The 22,610-nt window shown below is 56.1% G+C and overlaps 2 protein-coding genes across 4 annotated transcripts; both read right to left on the bottom strand.

The window, feature by feature from the left end:
• Positions 1 to 1,400: 1,400 nt before the first annotated feature.
• On the bottom strand, positions 1,401 to 7,753 carry TRIP6 (thyroid hormone receptor interactor 6). The gene is made up of 9 exons (XM_030797207.1): positions 7,242 to 7,753; positions 6,865 to 6,992; positions 6,620 to 6,745; positions 5,991 to 6,362; positions 4,376 to 4,469; positions 4,096 to 4,265; positions 3,122 to 3,300; positions 2,103 to 2,223; positions 1,401 to 1,683 (listed from the first exon to the last, which is right to left on the bottom strand). The coding sequence occupies exons 1-9, from the start codon at positions 7,348 to 7,350 to the stop codon at positions 1,552 to 1,554; spliced, it is 1,431 nt and encodes a 476-aa protein (XP_030653067.1). The 5' UTR covers positions 7,351 to 7,753; the 3' UTR covers positions 1,401 to 1,551.
• An 84-nt stretch (positions 7,754 to 7,837) lies between these two features.
• SLC12A9 (solute carrier family 12 member 9) lies at positions 7,838 to 22,104 on the bottom strand. Of its 3 annotated transcripts, none has more exons than XM_030797204.1 (14): positions 21,971 to 22,094; positions 20,413 to 20,635; positions 20,037 to 20,171; positions 18,952 to 19,083; positions 17,610 to 17,918; positions 15,856 to 15,963; positions 15,636 to 15,747; positions 14,776 to 14,933; positions 14,586 to 14,668; positions 13,616 to 13,740; positions 13,274 to 13,466; positions 12,950 to 13,124; positions 12,033 to 12,179; positions 7,838 to 9,133 (listed from the first exon to the last, which is right to left on the bottom strand). In XM_030797204.1, exons 2-14 carry the CDS (start codon positions 20,591 to 20,593, stop codon positions 8,247 to 8,249), a joined length of 2,745 nt encoding a protein of 914 aa, XP_030653064.1. In that variant the 5' UTR covers positions 20,594 to 20,635; positions 21,971 to 22,094; the 3' UTR covers positions 7,838 to 8,246. The 3 variants fall into 3 exon arrangements, with proteins under 3 accessions (XP_030653064.1, XP_030653065.1, XP_030653066.1); XM_030797205.1 differs by having other exon boundaries at positions 7,843 to 9,133; positions 21,967 to 22,104; XM_030797206.1 differs by lacking the exon at positions 21,971 to 22,094 and adding an exon at positions 21,085 to 21,128 and having other exon boundaries at positions 7,843 to 9,133.
• Between the last annotated feature and the right edge of the window lie 506 nt (positions 22,105 to 22,610).

The following is a 22,610-nucleotide window of genomic DNA, read 5'->3' as shown; positions in this document are numbered from 1 at the left end:
CCAGCCGTGTTCCCCCCGCGGGCCTCCTGACCTCACCGGGGGTGATTTCGTACTCTCTTCGGGCAGGGCGTGGGCTTGGGAAGCGCAGGCGTTTAGGGGATGGAAGATGGAAGCAACCATTTTAAAGCATCGTATCCCACCATTTTCTGCTCCAAATACCCAGCCAAAATTGGGTGCCACAGTGCGCACTAAATGCACAGTCCGCCGTTCCTGCTTTTCCTTGACAAAGACGCCCCATCTTTAAGTAAAATTGGTAGATCTCAGTTTTAACCCCGCTCAGTACTTTGATGAAATAGGCTGTAAGTTAACGCCCTCAACAGTATGGACCGCCCAGATTCAATGGATTACCACCCCCCCCCCAACCCGAGTAACACCAAGGCCCCTCTCGGTGAATTGAGTGTGAGCCTTAATAGGAAGGCCAGCTGAGGTGGCTCACGCCTGCAATCTCAGCGCTTTGGGAGGCCGACGTGGGAGGATCACTTGAGCCCAGGAGTTGGAGACCTGCCTGGGCAACATACCAAGACCCCTTTACAGAATATTTAGGGCCAGGCACATTGGCTCACACCTGTGATCCCAGCACTTGGGAAGGTCGAGGAGGGAGGACTTGAGCCCAAGAGTTCAGGACTAGCCTGGGCAACATAGCAAGATCCCATCTACACACAAAAAAATAATAACTGGGCTTGGTGGGATGCCCCTGTGGTCCTAGCTACTGGGGAGGCGAAGCCAGGAGGACTGTTTGAGCCCAGGAGTTCAGGGCTGCAGTGAGCCTTGATTGCACCACTGTACTCTAGCCTGGGGAACAGAGTGAGGCCCTGTCTCAAAATAGATACATAGAGGAAATCTTGCCTCCTCCCTGAGGCATGCTTGCTCCCAGCACTCAGAGGAGGGTAGTGACAGATTACAAGAGTTGTCAAAAAAAACTGGACCTGAGTCAAAAAGACTCAGGTTCCACCATTTAAGAACCATGCAATCTGGGGGAGTCACCTCTCAGCTCTGACATCCTCACATGTAAAACTGCAGACAGTGGCCAGGGGCGGTGGCTCACGCCTGTAATCCCAACACTTTGGTTGGGTGAAGCGAGCAGATCACTTGAGGTCAGGAGTTCAAGACCAGCCTGACCAACATGGTGAAATCTCGTCTCTACTAAAAATACAAAAATTAGCTGGGCGTGGTGGCAGGCGCCTGTAATCCCAGCTACTCAGGAGGCTGAGGCAAGAGAATCACTTGAACCCAGGAGGCAGAGGTTGCAGTGAGCTGAGATGGCGCCACTGCATTCCAGCCTGGGTGACAGAGCCAGACTCTGTCTCAAAAAAAAAACAAAAAAAAAAATGCAGGCAGTAACAACGACTGGGCTTGTAATGGGCTACTAGGAGAATCAGATCAGACAACAGACTTGGAAGTGTTCTGTAAACTCGAGGGATTATTATTTCTTGATTGGAGAAAGAGGAGACAGCATTTGGTGACGAAGTCATACAGGTGGATATCAGGGAGAGTGATCAATCGAAGGATGGGAACTGGAACTGAGAACCCAGCAGGTACTTCTAGGAAGACTCAGCAGTCAGTGGTGACGGTGGCTGAGAGCTCCTGGATGCGCCAGGCGCTGCAGGCCTTGCACAAGATGTGCCCATCCAGCGGGTAACAGCCCTGACACTCGCCCTCAGAGGAGAGCAGCAGCCCACACTCCTGTTGAAAAGAAGCAACAATTGGCCGGGCGCCATGGCTCATGCTTGTAATCCCAGCACTTTGAGAAGCCGAGGCAGGCGGATCACAAGGTCACGAGTTCAAGACCAGCCTGGCCAATATGGTGAAACCCCGTCTCTACTAAAAATACAAAACTTAGACAGGCATGGTGGCCAGCATCTGTAATCCCAGCTACTCAGGAGGCTGAGGCAGGAGAATCACTTGAACCCGGGAGGTGGAGGTTGCAGTGAGCCAAGATCGTGCCACTGCACTCCAGCCTGGGCAACAGAGCAAGACTCTGTCTCAAAAAAAAAAGAAGCAACAGATTTCCATCAACCCCAGACCTCTGTGTTCCCCCCTCTCATGCTCTACCCAGCACCCTAGACACTGCCAGCCCCTTGCACGTGCTGGGGGCCCCTGACCTCGCACTTGTAACAGCCAATGTGAAAACTTCGATCCAAAGCAACAATTCTCACAGTCTCCTCCTGACCTGGCTCAGGCATTATGGCCCCACCGCACACTGAGCATCTTGGGGCAAACTTCCTGCGGGGGAAAAGAACCAAGAAGGCCGTCAAGCCTTGGGGTTGCAGGGCACCAACGATGGAACCCAGAGAAGGTGGGGCACAGGAGGGAATCAGAGAGGCCAGAGGTATGGCCTTAGGTCTTGGGGAAGGGATGATGTCAAAGAGAATGAGAGAGGCTAGGTGCAGTGGCTCTAGCCTGTAATCCCCCCACTTTGGGAGGCCAAGGCAGGAGGATCACTTGAGGCCAGGCGTTCAAGACCAGCCTGGGCAACACAGCAAGACGCTGTCTTTATTAAAATACAAAGAAGAAGACTGGGTGCAGTGGCTCACACCTGCTATCCCTGCACTTTGGGCGGCTGAGGCAGGTGGATCGCTTGAGCTCAGGAGTTTGAGACCAGCCTGGCCAACATGATAAAAGCCTGTCTCTACTAAAAATACAAAAAAAAAAAAAAAAAAAACTAGCCAGGTGTGGTGGCACACGCCTGTAATCCCAGCTACTCGGGAGGCTGAGGCAGGTGAATCACTTGAACCCAGGTGGCGGAGGTTGCAGTGAGCTGAAATCCTGCCACTGCACTCCAGCCTGGGTGACAGGGTGAGACTCCATCTCAAAAAAAAAAAAAAACAAAGAAGAAAACTAGCCAGGCATGGTGGCGTGTGCACCTGTAGTACCAGCTACTCAGGAGGCTGAGGCGGGAGGATCACTTGAGCCCAGAAGTTGGAGGCTGCGGTGAGCTATGATCATGCCATTGCACTCCAGCCTGGGCAACAGAGTGAAATTCCGTCTCTAAAAAATAACAATAACAAAGAACGAAGGAGAGCCAGAGTTGGAAACAGGAAGAGACAGTCCTGGGGCATGAAGAGATGAGAGAGACAGGAAAGGTCAGACATCGTGAGACAAGGTGGAGGCCCGGCCTGACCTGTGAAAGTCCTCAATGCAGTGGATCTGGCTCGTAGCATCCACCGTGAAGGGGATGCCATCGAGGCCGCGGTGACACACCACACAGGTGAAGCAGCCAGGGTGGTAGGCCTTCCCCATAGCCCGCAGGATCCGGTCCAGGATGGGCTGGGAGCACGTGGCACATTTCTCCAGGGTGGCCTGTTGGGAAGGAAGGCAGGAAGATCTGGGAGCGGGCAGGAGCCATGGCAGCTCAACAGGAACCCCAGCAACTCAGCCATCTAATTTCTGCAGCCCCCTGCATATGATTCGGTGAAAGGCAGACTTGAGCAGATCTGAGTTCAGGTCCCAGCACTATACACGGTATTTAAACACTATGAGAAAAACAGGAATCAGGCTGGGTGCCGTGGCTCACGCCTGTAATGCCAGCACTTTGGAAGGCCAGAGTGGGCGGACTGCTTGAGGCCAGGAGTTTCAGAACAGCCTGGCCAACATGGCGAAACCCTGTCTCTACTAAAAATACAAAAATTAGCTGGGTGTGATGGTGGGCACCTGTAATCCCAACTGCTCGGGAGGCTGAGGCATGAGAATCGCTTGAACCAGGGCAGGCTGAGGTTGCAGAGATCACGCCACTGCACTCCAGTCTGGGCAACAAGGCGAGACTCTGTCTCAAAAAAAAAAAAAAAAAAAAGAAAAAGAAAAAGAAAAACAGGATCAGTAGTAATACCTGCCTCACAGGGGTGTCGTGGGAATCTAATACATTCTCTTTAACTGTAAGACGCTCCACACTTGTAAGAGCTGCGTCCTTCCCTTCAGCCACCAGTGTTAAGCTACTTGCTTGATACTTGCAGAATTCCTCCCTGTTTGTACATCACTTTCAGTCACCTGGCTTTTAGCACCGTTCCTCCTTTGGGCTGGGACACTCTAGTTCCCACCTTGGATGGAAGAGCCCTGCATCCAGCCACTGACTCCCTCCCCCCAGCCCCAGCCACTCACCACGTAGCAGCCCTCGCAATACGCCCTCCTCTCCACGGCGTAGAAATGCTGGCCGCGAAGCTGGGCCCGGCATGTAGAACACACAAAGCAGCCCACGTGAAAGACGCGATCAAGGGCCACAACCCCAGCCCCATCCCCAACCACATCTTCTCCACAGCCACCACACTGGCCTGAGGACAGGGAGAAACAGCATCAGTCTTCACAGACCCAGGAAGCCACTGTTCCCTTTGTCTCCCAGCCTCCCTTCCCACGTCCCACCAGCCCCACAGCCTCAGCTCACCAAAGTACTCCCCGCTGGGCGGGTGGTTCATGTCGTGAACCAGCTTCTTCGTCAGCCTGTCCAGCTCATCCTCTGGAGGCTGGCTCAGGGGCACCTGGAAAGTGGGAATCGGTCTCAGTCCTACTCTAGCTCCTGATGCTGTAATACCAGGGTCCTCAACCCCCAGGCCGTGGCCTCTTAGGAACTGGGCTGCACAGCAGGAGGTGAGCAGTGGGCAAGCAAAGCTTCATCTGTATTTACAGCCACTCCCCATCACTTGCCTGAGCTCCGCCTCCCGTCAGATCAGCAGCGGCATTAGATTTTCATAGGAGCGTCAACCCTATTGTGAACTGTGCGTTCGAGGGATGTAGGCTGCGAGCTCCTTATGAGAATCTAATGCCTGATGATCTGTCACTGTCTCCCATCACCCCCAGATGGGACTGTCTAGTTGCAGGAAAATAAGCTCAGGGCTCCCACTGATCCTACATGATGGTGAGTTGTATAATTGTTTCGGTATATACACCAAAACAATTATATATATATTATATATATTATATATTCTATTATTATTATAACAGAAATAAAGTGCACAATGAATGTAATGTGCTTGATCATCCTGAAACCATCCCCCTCCCACCCCCTCCCATCCCCTCCCATCCCCCTTCCACCCCCTCCCATCCCCCTCCCCAGTCCATGGAAAAATTGTTTTCCCCAAAACTGGTCCCTGGTGCCAAAAAGATTGGGGACTGCTATAATGTCTCTGAAGGTGGCCAGGCAGTTCCAGCTAGAAAGCTCATCTGAAAACATAGCCCAGGGGCCCATAGGCAGTTCTTTTTTTTTTTTTTTTGTGACAGAGTTTTGCTCTTGTTGCCTAGGCCAGAGTGCAGTGGCGCGATCTCGGCTCACCACAACCTCCACCTCCCAGGTTGAAGTGATTCTCCTGCTTCAACCTCCGGAGTAGCTGGGATTACAGGCATGCCCCACCATGCCTGGCTAATTTTGTATTTTTAGTAGAGACAAGGTTACTCCATGTTGGTCAGGCTGGTCTTGAACTCGCGACCTCCGGTTATCCACCCACCTCAGCCTCCCAAAGTGCTGGGATTACAGGCGTGAACCACCGTGCTCGGCCCCAGTGGGCAGTTCTATCCTGCTCTCCTGCACGGCCCTGCCCTGACCCCGCACTGCCCTGCCCTTACCTATTCCACATCCCAGATCTCTGACTCTGCTCCAAAACCAGCCCCTTGGCCAGGCGTGGTGGCTCACGCCTGCAATTCCAGCACTTTGGGAGGCTGAGGTGGGAGGATCACCTGAAATCGGGAGTTTGAGACCAGCCTGGCCAACAAACTGGGGTTTTAGTGAAACCCCGTCTATACTAAAAATACAAAAATTAGCCAAGCGTGGCAGCGCATGCCTGTAATTCCAGCTATTCGGGAGGCTGAGGCAGGAGAATCACCTGAACCCGGGAGGCAGAGGTTGCAGTGAGCCAAGATGGCACCACTGCACCCCAGCCTGGGTAAACAAGAGCAAAACTCTGTCTCAAAAAAAAAAAAAAGCCCCCTAAAACACCACCAGCCACCCCACCCAATCAGTGTCCCATTGTCTGTAGGGCCTGAAATCCCAGTTCCCCAGGGCTTACCTGGAGCCCGTGCTCGCCTCCTCTTCCTCTTCCTGCAGGGCCAGAGACCCCAGCAGCTTCCTCTTTGGCCCCTGGCCCTGGCTCTCTCTGGCTCCTATAGCCAGGCCCCCAGACTTCACCTCGGCCTGGGAGAGGAAAGTGGGGGCCCGGGAGGGGCCCAGAGGCCTGAGAGGCTCCCCGCCTGGGTGGGCCGCAGCCCCTCACTGGCTGTGCCACCTTCACTTGCACGGGGAAGGCCGGGCCAGCCGGGGTGCTGGCGGTAGCGTAAGAGGCTGGAGTGGGGCCCCCATAGGAAGACGCTGGGAGCGGCGAGGCTGGGTTCGGCTTCAGGGAGCCCGTGCGGTAGGCAGGAGGTGGCAGGGGCTCGTATGCCTGAGGAGAAACGCAGGCCAGAATTCCTAAGCAAGGACCCCACTCCAGGACCCACATTTGTGGAAATGACCCTGGGTGTGGGGAAGTACAGGCTTTTGCATTTGACAAGGTCCCGTCCTCAAGTGGCTGACATGTTGGTACTTGCAGCCACGCTTCCTCCATGCTGGGGTGCACATTACACACATGGGGGGATCGGGCTGGGTCTAAGAGTCCAGAGAAGGGAGCAGGGTGCTGATGGGGAGGAGGGGCAGAGTCACCTGTCGGTCTGGTCGCCGTGGAGCATGACCCCGACCCCCATTCAGCTCGGCCAGCGTGCTGCTCAGCAAGTCTATCTCGGCGTCCAGGCTTCCGGGGCGAAGGCCCCCCCTGTCTGCAGGGAGCCCCTGAGGATGGAGCCAGAGCAGGAAGAATGCAAATTACCATACGCCTTCTCCTGTCCTGGGTCCCTCAGACTCGGTTCTAGGGGACCCCTCACGTCCCACCCCACAATCCCAGTTCTCACCTGCGTGCGCTGGAGTACTCCATGGGACCCCACCCAGGCCGGCCCCCGATCCTCCGGTCCCCCTGGGGCCTGGTAACACTGCTCAGATGGGAGGGGGCAAAAATTGACCCTGGGGTGGGGCTGGAGTGCTGGGTTGAGGGAAGAGAGATCAAAGGTGGGGTGGCGGAGGACAGGAGGGGTGTACATTTGGGGAGCCGCCCTTTCCGCCCCTCGTTACCTCCTCCCCCAAATCTAGGGTCCCAAGAGAGCGCAGGCGGCTGTTCCCACCGGCTTGGGGAAGGGGCAGGAGGAAGCAGGCAGGGCGGGAGACTGGAGCCGGAGGACAGAGGTGAGCGCCACAGCTGGGTGGCTCTTCTGTCTCAAGAGGGCTGCCTTACCTGCTCCCTGGGCCGGTGGTGGCCCCGGGGTGCCTCGGGGGATCGCCCTTCCCTGAGAGGTTCTGGCGGGCTCCGGCTGCTTCGGGGGCAGCCAGGTGGGCCCCGACATGGCCTGGAACGGGGGACTCCAGACAGCGGTCTTGAAGCCCCGAGCCTCTGGCCTTCACCCCCTCTTCCGTCCGGCACCTCGTTTGGGACTCCAAAAAAGAAAACTTTTTCTGCCTTTTTTTTTTCCTCTTCCTCCCTAATTTTGGGGACGACCACGCCCCCGATGACGTCATCACATTCCTGGGGGAGGGTCACGTGGCCCCCTAGGCCCTAAACTGCCATTTCTCCCCGAGTCGGCCCCCTCCTGCCGAGAAGGGAGGGCTGTCCGGGGGAGCCCGAGTCACTGGGGGTTGCGGGCAGCTGGGGATGGGAGGTGCGGGCCCGAGCCAGCCTCCAAGTCCACGGATGCGCCCGGGCCCCGCGCCCCGGCCCTGCACGTGGCAGCCTCGCTGCAGGAGGCTGAAGGCTCCGATCTCCACCCCTCTACAGAGCTCTCCCTTCCCACCCCCTCCCTCTCAGCTACCCACCAGCACTGCTCAGCCAGCCTGTAGTGTTTTGGTCTTTTATTCATGGTCAGCAGAGTTAGAAAAATAAAACAGAACGAAAACATCACCACCCCAGTGGGTGAGTGAGTCTGGCCAAAGTGGGGAAACTGAGGTAGCCCAGAGTCACGGAGGAGGCCTGGCCCCTAGCGTCAAGGCACCAGTGAAGGGAGGCTGCGGACTCCCTCCCCTGCACGGTGGGGACAGCCGCCCAGAGTTAGTGCTGGGGTCCCTCTGCCAAAGGAGGTGGGCGTGATGCCCAAGCCCAGGATCCCCTTCAAACCTCCCCTGGGCTCCATGTCCCAAGGGCAGGGCCAAGGGACACAGTGCTTCCCTCCTCCTCTTCCTCCTCCTCCAAGGATCAGGATAGGCCGCCTGCCTGGGCCCTCTCTACCTAGCCCTGGAGGCAGGGGCATCAGAGATCAGTGCAGGTGACTGGAGTGACCCCATGAACCAGCAGCGTGGGGCCCAGTTCTCGGGTTAGAGTCTCCAGTAGCGCCAGGTAGCGGGGGTATCGGGCAGGATCGGCGGGCGGCCGAGGCAAGTACAGGAAGGTGAGGGCTGTGGTGGGGCCCTCAGCATCCCCACCCTCCGGCCCACCCGGCCCTCCTCCTGTGCCGCGCCCCTGCTGGGCCCGAACCAGGGCGTTGGCACTGCGTGCCAGGGCCTCTGCCTCCGCGTCTCCCCGCCCACTGTTCACAAAGTCCCCTTCCTCCTCTGCCTCGGGTTCCCCGGTCCCGGCCCCCTCGCCCCACACTACCTCCTGCACCTCAGCCCGGATCCTCAGTTGGCTCAGCAGTACCCGCAGCCGCCCCTCGGCCGCCCCAGGCGCCTCCCGAGGCCCCAGGCACAGGAAGATCCGGAGCCGGGCGCTATGCCAAGCAGGCACCATGCCCAAGATGGTTGCCATCTGCAGCAGGAAGAGGCCACAGACATCCACGTAGCCTGGCCCACCCCGGGGCCGCAGCAGGTTGAGGGGCCACACGTCCACGTGGTGCAGCTGAGAGGTGCCCCCAGACCCCCGGCTCAGCCGCTCAGGGGGCAAGGCCCCGCTGGCCCGGGCCAGCACCACATTCTTGTTCATCTTGAGGGCATCGGCCACCGTGGCCACGTAGTCCTGGGGACTGAGAGCCCGGGGGCTGCCAGGAGCCCGGGGAGGAGGGAACAGGGTGCTCAGAGCTGGGGAACTGCCCTCCCTGGTGCTGTCCGCAGGCTCAGAGAAAGCCGGGTCTGTCAGAAAATGGTCCTGCGGGGGAGCATCATCGTAGAAACCCAGGACCAACGTGTTGGGCTTCATGCCGCCTGGGGGCAGAGCGGGGAAGGCAAGAACAGACAGGAGTCAGGCTCACAGGCTAAGTTTACACCACGCTCCCACACACTGACAGCAAGGTGTGTCAGCCATAGGTATGACATTCCCACTGTGTACGGGCTCGTACAGCAACATTCTGCACATTTGCATAATGACTTTTCATTTTTCCTAAACACTTTCACATGCACTTATTTTATTATCTCAGTGACTAATCTCCACTTAAACAGGCAAAGTTCGCATTAGGATTCTTGCCACTAATGAGCACTCCAATTCTATGGAGAGTAGGATGCTGTCCACTCCCGGCTTCTAGCAGGGCATCTGTTTCATGGTAGGGGATGCGAGTTTGACTCCGCTGTGCAAATCAGACACCCTGATCAGCCAAGCTCATGACCTGAATCCCCAGGGTAATAGCGTCCCAGACTCTGCTATGGGAAGATGAGAAAATGGACCAGGCAGGGCGCAGTGGCTCACACCTGTAATCGCAGCATCTTGGGAAGCTGAGGCACATCGATCACCTGAGGTCAGGAGTTTGAGACCAGCCTGGCCAATACAGTGAAATGCTCTCTCTACTAAAAATACAAAAATTAGCCGAGCATTGTGGTGGGCGCCTATAATCCCAGCTACTCAGGAGGCTGAGACATGAGAATTGCCTGAACCCGGAAGGTGGTGGTTGTAGTAAGCTGAGATCACGCCACTGCACTCCAGCCTGGGCAACAGAGCGAGACTCCATCTCAAAAAGAAAAAAGAAACAGGGCTACCCCAGGATGTTTACTGCAGTAAACACTAACCCTAGTAGGTTTTACCAAAACCCTAATCATGGTGGTTCATTGCATGGTATCCGCTTACCAGGGGCTATGTCCTGTAGAAAGCACTTTGTATTTTAACTTATTTGAACCTTGAAGTAATGCTATGAGGTAGGTAATATTTAGTCTCCTCTTTTTACTGATAAGGAGCCCAAAGCACCAAGCAATGAAGTCACTCGCCCACAGGCTCACATCTGGTAGGTACTGGGGCAGGTAGGTCAACGCAATCCACCTCCACCCAGCATGAGAGGCCACACTCTGAGCCACCGAGCTGGGCACGTGCCAACCACAATGCTCCAAGTCCCTGCTGACAAGCTCTTGGTTCTTAATTTTTGAACAACCCTTGTGGAATCAGATAATTGCTCCCTTGAACCAGGCTGAGTTTACAGGGAGACGTGGAGACCTCTTCCAAGACCCCTTCTCATGAAACAAACATTGCTCAACCCATAAATCAAATTTTCTATGACAGGAGAATCCACCATTTAAAGGAAATACTTTTCCTCTTATTGGAATAGGTTGGTGCAAAAGTAATTGCGGGTTTTTTTTCCCACTAAAATGGCATCCCAGCACTTTGGGAGGCTGAGGCGGGCGGATCACCTGAGGTTGGAAGTTCGAGATTAGCCTGGGCAATGTGGTGAAACCCCGTCTCTATCAAAAATATACAAAAATTAGTTGGACATGCTGGCATGTATCTGCAGTCCCAGCTACTTGGAAGGCTGAGATAGGAGAATCGCTTGAACCCAGGAGGCAGAGGTTGCAGTGAGCCGACATCGTGCCACTGCACTCCAGCCTGGGCAACAGAGTGAGACCCTGTCCAAAAAAAAAAAAAAAGCAAAAACCGCAATTGCTTTTGCACCAACCTGATATCTTCCACAGGAAACATTTCATGAGCATTGTGGTCTCTGCACAAAAAGCGAAGACCAGGCTCTCAGATGCTCAGATGCTCTGTGGGTCAATGATGCTTGATGACACCCCAAAACATCTCGGCAGGTGTGAACTCCAGCTGATCTTGCAAAATAAACTAGTCACGCCCCCTCCTGAGTATTTCTCAGGGTTCTGATTTACACTGAACTGGGCAATGTCCAACACTGTTGAACTTTAGCCAGACTCTGAATAGAGAAGGAAGCATGCACTTTGGTGACGGGCACTGGTCCAGGATTAAGGGAGAAGGCAGTGACTGAGCATAGATAACCCTGGTGGCCTCAGCGCTAAAAGCTGAGAATTCACTGCTCCATCCACAAACTTCCGCCCCACACAGCCTCCGGCATCCTTTGTGGCTTTGGGTGGCGGGGGCAGGGGAGACATGTTATATCTCCTACATCCCAACCCCTTTCAAAGTCTGGCTGAATTACCATCTCTCTGCAAAACCTTTGCTGGCCACATCAGTGTATAGTGGCTGGCCTGCCTTCCTCTGAACACTGGTAGTTAAAAACCATCTGATTTGATGAGGCAGCTGCAGATTCAAATAATGCTCCATTGTCCCCAAAAATACACTCTTCAGTGCCCACGCCCCAATTTTTGGATCAGAAAAAAAAAAAGAAGGAAAGGCCAGGCACAGTGGCACATGCCTGTAATCCCAGCACTTTGGGAGGCCGAGGTGGGTGGATCACCTGAGGTCAGGAGCTCGACACTGGCCTGGGCAACATGGTGAAACCCCCATCTCTACTAAAAATACAAAAATTAGCCAGGCATGGTAGCATGTGCCTATAGTCCCAGCTCCTTGGAAGGCTGAGACAGGAGAATCACTTGAACCTGGGAGGTGGAGGCTGCAGTGAGCCAAGATCGTGCCACTGTACTCCAGCCTGGGCAAGACAGAACAAGACTCCGTCTCAAAAAAAAAAAAAAAAAAAAAGAAGAAGGAAAAAAAACCGCAACAGCATCACCCACCCCATCGCTAGTCCCTAGCATCTCCTATTAGACCTTATCACACACTGTCTGGGGCTATTATCTTTGAGCACTGTCTTATCTGCTCTCGACTATAAGGTCCTTTTGCAGTTTGCAATCTGTGGCTGACTCTCTAGGGGAGGGCAGCGGAGATTTGAAGTGGCCACAGAGGAGGGCCGAGGGCATCCAGGGAAAAGCAGCTCACCGAGGCCGGAGATTCGCAGCAGATGCTGAGCCCCCTGGCGCACGGAGGGTGAGAGGGTTAGATCCACAAAAGCCTTCACCTGGGCACGGTCCACCAGACTGAGCCATGCCCCGTACTGTGGCTGTACAGGGTCCGAGGGCAGGGAGTCTACAGAGAAGATGAGGAAAGGAAGGTAGCCAGTGTTGGCCAAACTCAATGTCTCCTAGAGTCCAAATCACAGATGGGCCTGGGCAGGGCTATGGCTGCTTGGAGGGGTCATGGGAAAGGAGATAAAAGGGGCAGAGGGGCTGGTGTCGTGGCTCATGCCTGTAATCCCTGCCCTTTGGGAGGCCAAGGTGGGAGGGTTGCTTGAGTCAGGAGTTCTAGACCAGCCTGGGAAACAAAAAGAGACCTCATCTCTACAAATTAGCCAGGCCTGGTGGCACACACCTGTAGTCCTAGCTACTCAGGAGGCCAAGGCAGGAGGATTACTTGAGCCCAAGAGGTTGAGGCTGCAGTGAACTCTGATGGCACCACTGCCCTCCAGCCTGGGTGACAGAGCAAGACCTTGTCTCAAAAAAAAAGGAGGGGAGGGGTTCTGGCCGTGGTGGCTCACACCTACAATCCCAGCACTTTGGGAGGCCAAGATGGGCGGAGCATTTGAGGTCAGGAGTTCGAAACTAGCTTAGCCAACATGGTGAAACCCCTTCTCTACTAAAAATACAAAAACTAGCCAGGCATGGTGGTGTGTGCCTGTAATCCCAGCTCAGGAGGCTAAGGCAGGAGAATCACTTGAACCTGGGAGGTGGAGGTTGCAGTGAGCCAAGATCATCCCACTGCCCTCCAGCCTGGGCAACAGAACGAAGCTCCATCTCAAAAAAAAAAGGGTAGGGGGAGAGAAGAATGGGAGTGAGTGAGTGAGTGGGAGGGCAGCTCACCAAGGTCTCCCAGGGTGACATGGCCCAGCACGTAGAGCCCCCCCTTCTTAAGCTGGTTGGCCAACCGCAGCAGAGGCAGGGCGCCCCGGGGGTTCCCCACCAGGAGCAGCAGCTGGGGCCGCCAGAACTTCACGTGATCCTTCCGGACGTCCAGCCGGAGCAGATACTTACGCACCTGGGTATAGGGGTGAGGCGGTGGGGAAGTGGCAGGATCAAATACACAGCCCCGTTCAGCGCCTCCTGGATGGGAGCACCAACTCCAGCCAAAGAGAGGGGTTCTTTGACCACCTCCCGTCTCCCCACCGCCCCACCAGCTCCCCGTACCTGGTGGAAAAGCAAGGCCTGGCTGACATAGCCCCAGCTACTGGGGCCTCCTCGCGCGGTGAGCAGGGCAGCCAGCAGACCCATGAGGAGCAGGGAGCCACCGGCCGCGCCAGGACTGATGAGGAACATCATGAGCAGGCAGGAGGCCACCCCCAGCAGGCAGGTGTGCCAGGAGAACAGGCTGAAGGTGGGGCTGCAGGCATGGAGGGGAGGAGGGACGGAAACTCAGGGCTGGCCGTACACGAGGCTGCAGTCCCCAGCCCCACGCCTGAGCCCGAGTCCTCCCTGTTTTCCCATTCCTCCCTTCTTCTCTCTGGGGACACAGGTCTCTGAGTCTCTCACCGGAAGTTGGGAGCCGAGGCCCACTCCAGGCTCAGGCAGGACAGGTCCACGGCAGCATAGGCCACCAGGTAGAAGACAGTGACCACAGCGGCCAGCGTGTTTAGCTTCCCGGCCAGGAGAACCAGCTGGGCAAGGGCCAAGAGGCGTGCCGTTGATCCAAGGTGCCAGTGTACCCCCAAAATGCCAGTGAACACCAAAGAATGCCAGTGTACCCCCAAAGTGTCAATGAGCCCCAGAAAGTGCCAGTGAACCCTGCAAAGGCCAGTGCACCCCCAAGTGTCAATGAACCCCCAAATGCTATTAAACCCCAAAAGTGCCAGTGTATCCCCAGTGTCAGTGAACCCCAGAAAGTGCCAGTGTACCCCCAAAGTGTCAGTGAACCCTGGAAAGTACCCGTGAACCATGCAAAGTGCCAGCGCATCCCCAAAGTGTCAATGAACCCCAGAGAGTGCCAGTGCACCCCAAAGTGTCAGTGAACCCTGAAAAGTGCCCGTGAGCCCTGCAAAGTGCAAGTGTACCCCCAGTGTCAATGAACCCCAGAAAGGGCCAATGCACCTCCACAGAGTGCCACCAAACCTCCAAAGGATCAGTGAACCCCCACAAAGTGTTGGTACATCCCACAGAGTGCCAGTGAATCCCTCAAAGTGCTGGGGCACCCCACAAAGTGCCAGTGAACCCTGAAAAATACTAGTATACCCATAAAGTGTCAGTGAACCCTGCAAAATGCCCGTGTACCCTGAAAAGTGCCAGTGAACCCCCCAGGGTGCCAATGAACCCTGCAAAGCACTGGGGCAACCTGCAAAGTGCTGGTGAACCCCATAAAGTGCCAGTGAACACTGCAGAGTGCCAGTGCACCCCCAAGTGCATACGCATTTGTCTTTGCATTTGTCTCCCAACCTGCATCTAACTGCACCCCCATCCTATCAGCTGGTGGGGTGAGGGAAAGGGCCCCTTGAAGGAGAAGGCTCACCTGCACCAGGCCCCAAGAATACAGTACAGCCGCCCAGGGGTTTCCCCCTCGGGACACAACCTTGGCCGGCGCCAAGATCACTCCTAGAAAAACAGAATCCACAGCAGACACATCAGCCAGGGCTCAGCGGGGACAGAGAGACAGACAAGGGAAGGCGTGCTCTGACCCAGCAAGGAGGCAGAGAACCCACCAAAGAGGTCATCCCGGGCCAGGGCATGGAGGATGCGGGAGGCACCAATGAGCGAGCTCATGGATGCTGAGAGCGCCGTGGCATAGATTCCGATCAACACCAGTGGGGGCCACAGGCTGATGGCGCGGAAGAACCCATAGTCTTCCTGCAGCAGGGTCCTAGGAAGGAGGAAAAGGAGGACATGGATGATCATGCATCATGGGGTAAGAAAATCTCTAGCCGTGATCTTAAGGATCAGACTCAGATATCAAACGTGCTAAAGGGATACGCCTGGTATTCACTGGGCGGCCTTGGATTTAATCACTCAGTGGTTTTTTAAGAGACAAGGTCTCACTCCAACCCCCAGGCTAAAGTGTAGTGCTGTAATCATAGCTCACTGCAGCCTCGACTTCTTGGACTCAAGCAATCCTCCCACCACAGCCTCCCAAGTAGCCAGGACTACAAGCATTTGCCATCACACCTAGCTAATTTTTGTATTTGGCAGGAGGCTCTTGCTCTGTTGCCCAGGCTGGTCTGGAACTCCTGGGCTCCAGCGATCCTCCTGCCTCAGCCTCCCAAAGTGCTGGGATTACAGGTGTGAGCCACCTCACCCGGCTGTCATACCTAATGGTATATGCACAAGAGGCCAAATATTTGTGGAAATGCAAACTGGGTAGAAAGCCACTACCCACCCTCACTCCCAAGCTGAGTGCCTGCAACAGTACTGGGTCCACGGCAGCTGCTGGCTATCAATCGCCGGTAGCCACCGTCCACCCCAACAAGCTGGGTTTCTGCTCCCCAGCCCCCCAGCCTGTGTTTCCCTTGGTGACCCAGGTGCACCAATCTTGTTCGACACTCCACCCCCATCCCTCCCCAGACACCTGTCACAAGTGAAGCTGGAGAGAAAGAAAAGCAGGACATAGACGAAGAAGGTGTAGGCAACGGCGACGATCGTGCCCAGAGGGATCGCCCGGCTGGGGTCCTTCAGCTCCCCTGGAGAGGGGGGAGCAAAGGGAGTGAGGTCAGCCCTCCAGCCATCCCCCTGGGTCCCTCACGGTGGCAGCCCCAAACCCCCAGGAGGCAGCAGGCAGGGACTCTCACCTGACATGTTGGCCCCAGCCATGATGCCTGTACAGCCGTTAAAGAGGACAGCAAAGACGCTGGCAAAATTCATCATGGCTCCCGTGGTGTAGTCCTCAGCATAGCCAGCTAGGAGGATCCTCCCAGGGAGGAGAGTGCATCAGCATCCCTCTCAGGGATCCAGGCCTCTTAGCCACCCTCTCCACACATTCCCACGGTCCTCTCGCCTCCCCTGCACTGCCCTCACTAAGACCCCAGCCTGTTCCTGCACTGGCCCTGGGCCAGCCAGACACATTGCCACGTCCCCCCAATGCGCCGATATTCCTCCCTCCAGACCTTAATCCATGCTCTTTTATTTATTTACTTATTTTTTAGAGACAGGGTCTTGCTCTGTCATCCAGGCTGGAGTGCAGTGGCACCATCGTAGCTCACTGCAACCTCTACCTCCTGGGCTAGAGCGATCCTCCTGCCTCAGTCTGCCAAGTAGCTGGGACTACAGGTGTGCACCACCATGCCCATCTAACTTTTTAATTTTATTTATTTATTTATTTTGAGACGGAGTCTCACTGTGTCACCCAGGCCAGAGTGCAGTGGTTGGATCTCAGCTCACTGCAACCTCTGCCTCCCAGGTTCAAGCAATTCCCCTGCCTCAGCCTCTCAGGTAGCTGGGATTACAGGTGCCCGCCACCACGCCTGGCTAATTTTTGTATTTTTAGTAGAGATGGGGTTTCACCATGCTGGCCAGGCTGATCTTGAACTCCTGGCCTCAGGTGGTCCACCCGCCTCGACCTCCGAAAGTACTGGGATTACAGGCGGGAGCCACTGCACCCAGCCTACTTATCTTTTTGAGACGGAGTCTCGTTCTGAAGCCCAGGCTGGAGGGCAGTGGTGGCGATCTTAGCTCACTGCAGCCTCTGCCTCCCGGGTTCAAGAGATTCTCATGCCTCAGCCTCCTGAGTAGCTGGGACTACAGGCGCACACCACCGCCCCTGGATAATTTTTGTATTTTTATTTTATGGTTTTTTTTTTTTTTTTTTTTTGGAGACGGAACCTCACTCTGTTGCCCAGGCTGGAGTGCAGTGGTGCAATCTCAGCTCACTGAAACCTCCTCCTCCTGGGTTCAAGCAATTCTCCCTCAGCTTCCCGAGTATCTGGCACTACAGGTGCAAGCCAGCGTGCCCAGCTAATTTTTGTGTTTTTAGTAGAGACAGGGAGAGGGTTTCACCATGTTGGCCAGACTGGTCTCAAACTCCTGACCTCAGGTGATCCTCCTGCCTCAGCCTCCCAGAATGCTGGGATTACAGGCGTGAGCCACTGCACCTGGTCTCAAGCTCTTTCCTGAGACGCCTTCCCTCTCTGCTTCCGGCTCCTGGCTGAATCCCCCACCTGTCTATCTCAGGCCACCTCCAGCTCCCTGGCTCCTGCCCTCCCCAGCCCATAGTCAGGCCTCCCTTCTCTCCACTCCTGGGAGATCCTGATCTGTTTAAGTCATGCTGGGCCTTACTGTGCTATTTAACTAATTCTTGAATGCACGTCTCTCCTCAGCTAGAACACAAGTTCCTCTAAAGCAGGGACTGTTTTGTGGGCTTCCTCCTGTGCCGCCAGCCAAACACACGCTAGACAGGCTTGAATTAAACTGCACTGCTCTGCAGTCCAGACCTCCTGCCTTCCATTCCCTCTGACACCTGTGCTCATCCAGAGATTTTTAAGGGCCCAGCCCCGACGCTTGCCCACCCCTCACCCCGAGATCCCTGCCACAGCAGTGCCCAGCTCACCACCCAAGTTGTCCTTCAGGGTACTGCTGTTGAAGCCGGTGAAGTGGCCAAGCCGGGGCGGCAGGGAGGAGCCATTGGGGCCAGGCCGAGGGGTCAAGGGGATGTCCCTCGGCCCCACAGCCACAAAGCTGATGAGCACGGAGGCCAGGGAGCCGGAGACCAGCAAGAATGTGAGGAATGAGGCCCGGGCGTAGAGGCCGGCTCCCAGGGTACAGACCCCACCCACAAGGCCCAGCAGCAGGGAGCCATACAGCAGGTTCCAGCCGTAGCCCTGGGGCAGGACCCGGAGCCCACTGGGCCCTGTGGCATCTGGAGAGAGGTAGGGACAGAGTTAGAAGGCCCGATCCTAACGCACCCCACCGGCTGGGCATGGTGGGCGGCTCATGCCTATAATTCCAGCACTTTGGGAGGCCGAGGTGGGAGGATCGCTTCAGTCCAGGAGTTTAAAACTAGCCTGGGCAACATTGTGAAATCCCAGCTCCACAAAAACTGCAAAAATTAGCCAGGCATGGGGAGGCATGCCTGTAGTCCCAGCTACTGGGAGGCTGAAGTGGGAGAATCGCGTGAGCCCGGGAGGCAGAAGTTGCATTGAGCCGAGATGGTACCACTGCACTCCAGCCTGGGTGACAGAGTGAGACCTTGTCTCAAGAAAAAAAAAAAAAAAAAAGAAGGGGCGGGGCGCTGGGGCTCACGCCTGTAATCCCAACACTTCGGGAAGCTGAGGCAGGTGGATCACTTGAGGTCAGGAGTTCGAGACTAGCCTGGCCAACACGGTGAAACCCCGTCTCTACTAAAAATACAAACATTAGCCAGGCGTGGTAGTGAGTGCCTGTAATCCCAGCTACTCAAGAGGCTGAGGCAAAAGAATCGTTTGAACCAGGGAGGCAAAGGTTGCAGTGAGCAGAGATCACACCACTGCACTCCAGCCTGGGCAACAAAGCAAGACTCCATCTCAAAATAAATAAATAAATAAGAAGGGACCCAGCCTTAACCATGACCCAAAGCAAGACAAGCCCTCCTCTGCCCACCTGCTATCAGAGAGACCACCTTCCCCACTTCCCTCTTAGCTCCATCCTAGCATCTTAGCTCTCCCTGGTGGTCTCTGTCAATTTTAAGAATCTTAGCCCAGTCTCTCCAATTAGATGGCTAGCTCCCTGCAGGCAAGGACAATCTCAGGGATGTCCACATCTCCTGCACGATGCTGGCCACACAGCAGAAGCTCCAGAAAGCCAAGGTAATGGCTCAGTCTGCCCCTCTCCTGGAGAGGACCTTCTCCCTCACGATCCCACACTCCCAGACCCTGCAAACCCGCAGCACTGTCCAGATCGGACAGAGCACAGACCGGCCCCGAAGACATCAAGCACAGACTCCACCAGCCCCAGGAGGGAGACAGCACAGCCACAGACGTTAGCCAGGTAGAACATGAGCCCAATGCTGCCCCCGACCTCGGGCCCCAGTGTGCGGCTGATCATGACTGAAAGTGGAAGCAGGGGTGAGCATTAAGGGAAAAGACTGAAATCGACGTGAGGAAGTTGCCATAGCTCCAAGCACTGAACCCGAGTGCAGCCAGGCCCCAGCCATGTGGCTTTGCCCAAGTCACTCATATCCTCTGAGTGCCAGTTTCTGCATCTGTAAAACAATCACTGCCTAACAGATGAGACTGTTGGATTAGAAATTGGCATCAACGTGCAGGACAACGTTGATCTCCTTCACTACACCAGCCTGCTTGCTGCACATTTATTAAAACTTGCCCTGCCAGGCCAGGCACAGTGGCTGACGCCTGTAATCCCAGCATTTTGGGAGGCTGAGGCAGGAGGATCACTTGAGGCCAGGAATTCAAGACCAGCCTGGGAAACATAGCAAGATTCCATCTCTACAAAATATTTAAAAATTAAACAGGGGTGGTGGTACATGCCTATAGTGCCGGCTACTCAGGAGGTTGAAGCATGAGGATCACTTGAGCCCGGGAAGTCGAGATCGCAGTGAGCTATGATGGCGCCACTGCACTGCAGCCTGGGTGTCAGAGTCTTGCTCTGTTGCCCAGGTTGGAGTGCAGTGATATGATCTTGGCACGCTGCAACCTCCATCTCCCAGGTTCAAGTGATTCTCATGCCTCAGCCTCCTGAGTAGCTGGAATCACAGGCGGGTGCCACCATGCCCAGCTAATTTTTGTATTTTTAGTGGAGACGGGCTTTCACCATGTTGGCCAGGCTGGTCTCAAACTCCTGGCCTCAAGTGATCCACCCACCTCAGCCTCCCAAAGTGCTGGGATTACAGGCGTGAGCCACCGCACCCAGCCTAAAAAAATTTTAAGAATGAAAAAAAACACTTGTCTTGCCCCTGAGCCAACAAAGGTAATGGCCCCTTCCACACCCTCCCTAGCAGGCAGAACAGCCCAGACCCCAGTCCATCGATGTTGGAGGATACAGTAGGCTCCGCCCCCCTGCACGGCTCCATTGGTGGCGATGGCACAGACAGAGAGGACGGTGAGTGCCAGGATGAAGTAGGCAACCAGCAGCATGGCCAGGGCCTGCAGCAGCCCAGCATGACCCACCACGAACCCTGAGGCAGGAGCAGCAAATCAGGTCACAGGGGACTCACACCCCATATCCCCAACCCCCTGGTTCTGCAGAGCTCCAGGGTGGAGCTAAATGCAAGCCCACAGGGAGCCCCTTCCCAAACCCTTCAGCCAACCACTTCTCTTGGGTCCCCTTCCTAATCTTATCCCAGTCCCATCTCCACCCCTCCCCATCATGTCCTCCCATACTACAGTCAGTCCACACCAGCCCCAGGACCCACTCACCAATCCTCAGAAAAACAACTATGCTGAACATGGACAGGACAGTGGGCACCACCACACCCAGGAAGGTGGACAGCTTCCGGGCAGACGCCCCTCCAGGACCCCCGGCCCCATTGGCAGGGAGGGCAGCCCCCTCCTCCCCCAGGAGCCGGTAGGCCAGCAGAGGTGAGCTCTCACTGGCCATAGCTCAGCACAGGTAGAGGAAGCCACAAATGGGTAAGGTGACCTGCAAAGGAGATTATGTTGCATCAAAAGCACCCCCACAGAGCCCGCCCACCCCCAAAGACCACTAATCAAATACCCCGAAGCCTCCCCAAAATACAGAGCTGCTCTCTACTAAAAATACAAAAATTGGCCGGGCTCGGTGGTTCATGCCTGTAATCCCAGCACTTTGGGAGGACGAGGCGGGTGGATCACCTGAGGTCAGGAGTTCGAGACCACCCTGGTCAACACGGTGAAACCCCGTCTCTACTAAAAATACAAAAATTAGCTGGGCATGGTGGCTCATGCCCGTAGTCCCAGCTACTTGGGAGGCTGAGGCAGGAGAATCCCTTGAACCCAGGAGGCAGAGGTTGCAGTGAGCCGACATCGCGCCACTGCACTCCAGCCTGGACGACACAGTGAGACTCCGTCTCACAAGAAAAAAAAAAATTAGCCAAGCGTGAAGGTGCATGCCTGTAATCACAGCTACTTGGGAGGCTGAGACACGAGAATCGCTTGAGTCCTGGAGGCGTAGGGCTGCAGCGAGCCGAGATCATGCCACTGCACTCCAGCCTGGGTGACAGCGAGACCCTGTGTCAATAAAAAAAAAAAAAAAAAAAAAAAAAAGAGAGAGACAACCGCAAGGAAACAGGAACGCACGCACCCACACCCTGCTTACCGGCAACTCAAAAAAGCCCGTGGGCTGCAAATGGTACCAGCCACTGCCCCACAAAAGTTGGTACCCCAAACCCGTCAGCAGGGGTTTCAAGGTCTCTCCCAGCTCCTGGGGGCCACACCTTCCCTTATGTTCCTGAGACTAGGGATGGCACCGGTTCTGGAAAAGGGCAAATGTTCTCTGACGGCACAGGCTTCTCCAGCCTCTCCTTCCTTAACTAGCAATGCAAGAGGAAGCAAATCTCCCAAAAGGGAAGTAAGTTACGGGCAGGAGAGCCTTCCCCATCCTCTCCTTCGGTGTCCTGAGCTGCCCCTACCAAGCCCCCCAATGCAATCACCCCACCCACAGGCAACAAGAAACTTCCAACTCTTTCAAAACCCCACCCTCCGTCAATCCTCTCCCTCGACCCATCTCAGACCCCCTCCTCCTCGCCTTAGCCTCCCCAGATTCCTCCCATCCACACGAGGCACCCTCCCTACAAACTCTACCAACCCAAACACACTCTAGCAAAACAGAAACACAGACCGGCTCCCACCGAGCGACACAAGGTCCCCGGGTCCTCCTCCTCCCCCAACCCGGGCTCCTGCCCCTTTGCGCCCGCTGGGGTGCAAGGAGCCAAGATATCCTTCTTCCCGGCCAGGTGCACCCCACAGCTCAGGGACCGCGGGGCGCTCACTCACCCACCCGCAGGACGCAGCGCTCGGGGGCGATCCCTGCGAGCCGGGGGGCTCCGCCTCAGGCGGAGAGCGCACTGGGGCCGGAAAAGACAGCTGCGGCTACCGGGATGCCAGGCCCGGAGCCTGTCCCCACCCCCACCAGCACGCGCGCGCTATTGGTCCCCGTCCTCTGCCCCGCCCTGTGGGCGAGCCCGGGGAAGCCCGACCCTCTCTGCGCTCCCCTAGCATGCTCTGCTCCAGCTCCACGTGCGCCCGGGGATGCAATGCAGCCCTGCAGACAAGCGTCTCCGGCAGGACGTGGGCCGCGGGTCTCGCAGCCTCCTTCACTTAGGTGCAAACAATCGTCGCCGCAGGGGCCGGACCCCAGTCCGAGCTCCGAGGCGCCGTGAGCAGCCACCCCCCTAAAGGGGGCGTGTGAAGACGGCGGAAGGCGGCAGGGAGGTGGGCGGGGCTGCAACACCTGGTCCAGGTGCATCACCGGGAACTCCGGCCCACTTCGTTCGGGGACTTCTGGAGTTCTAGTCCTTCAACCTTTCAAAGCCCTAGAACCTCCACCGGGTCCCAGCCTCGCCCCTCACCGGCTGCGGGGATCCTCCCTTCGCGCCCGATCCAGCTGCGCTCTTTGCTTCCGCCACCGGAGGGAGCCA

Source organism: Nomascus leucogenys, chromosome 17 (genome assembly GCF_006542625.1).
Source record: "Nomascus leucogenys isolate Asia chromosome 17, Asia_NLE_v1, whole genome shotgun sequence".
Classification (NCBI taxonomy): Eukaryota; Metazoa; Chordata; class Mammalia; order Primates; family Hylobatidae; genus Nomascus; species Nomascus leucogenys.
Note: the sequence above shows the minus strand (reverse complement) of the source record. Positions and strands in the feature narration are given on the sequence as shown.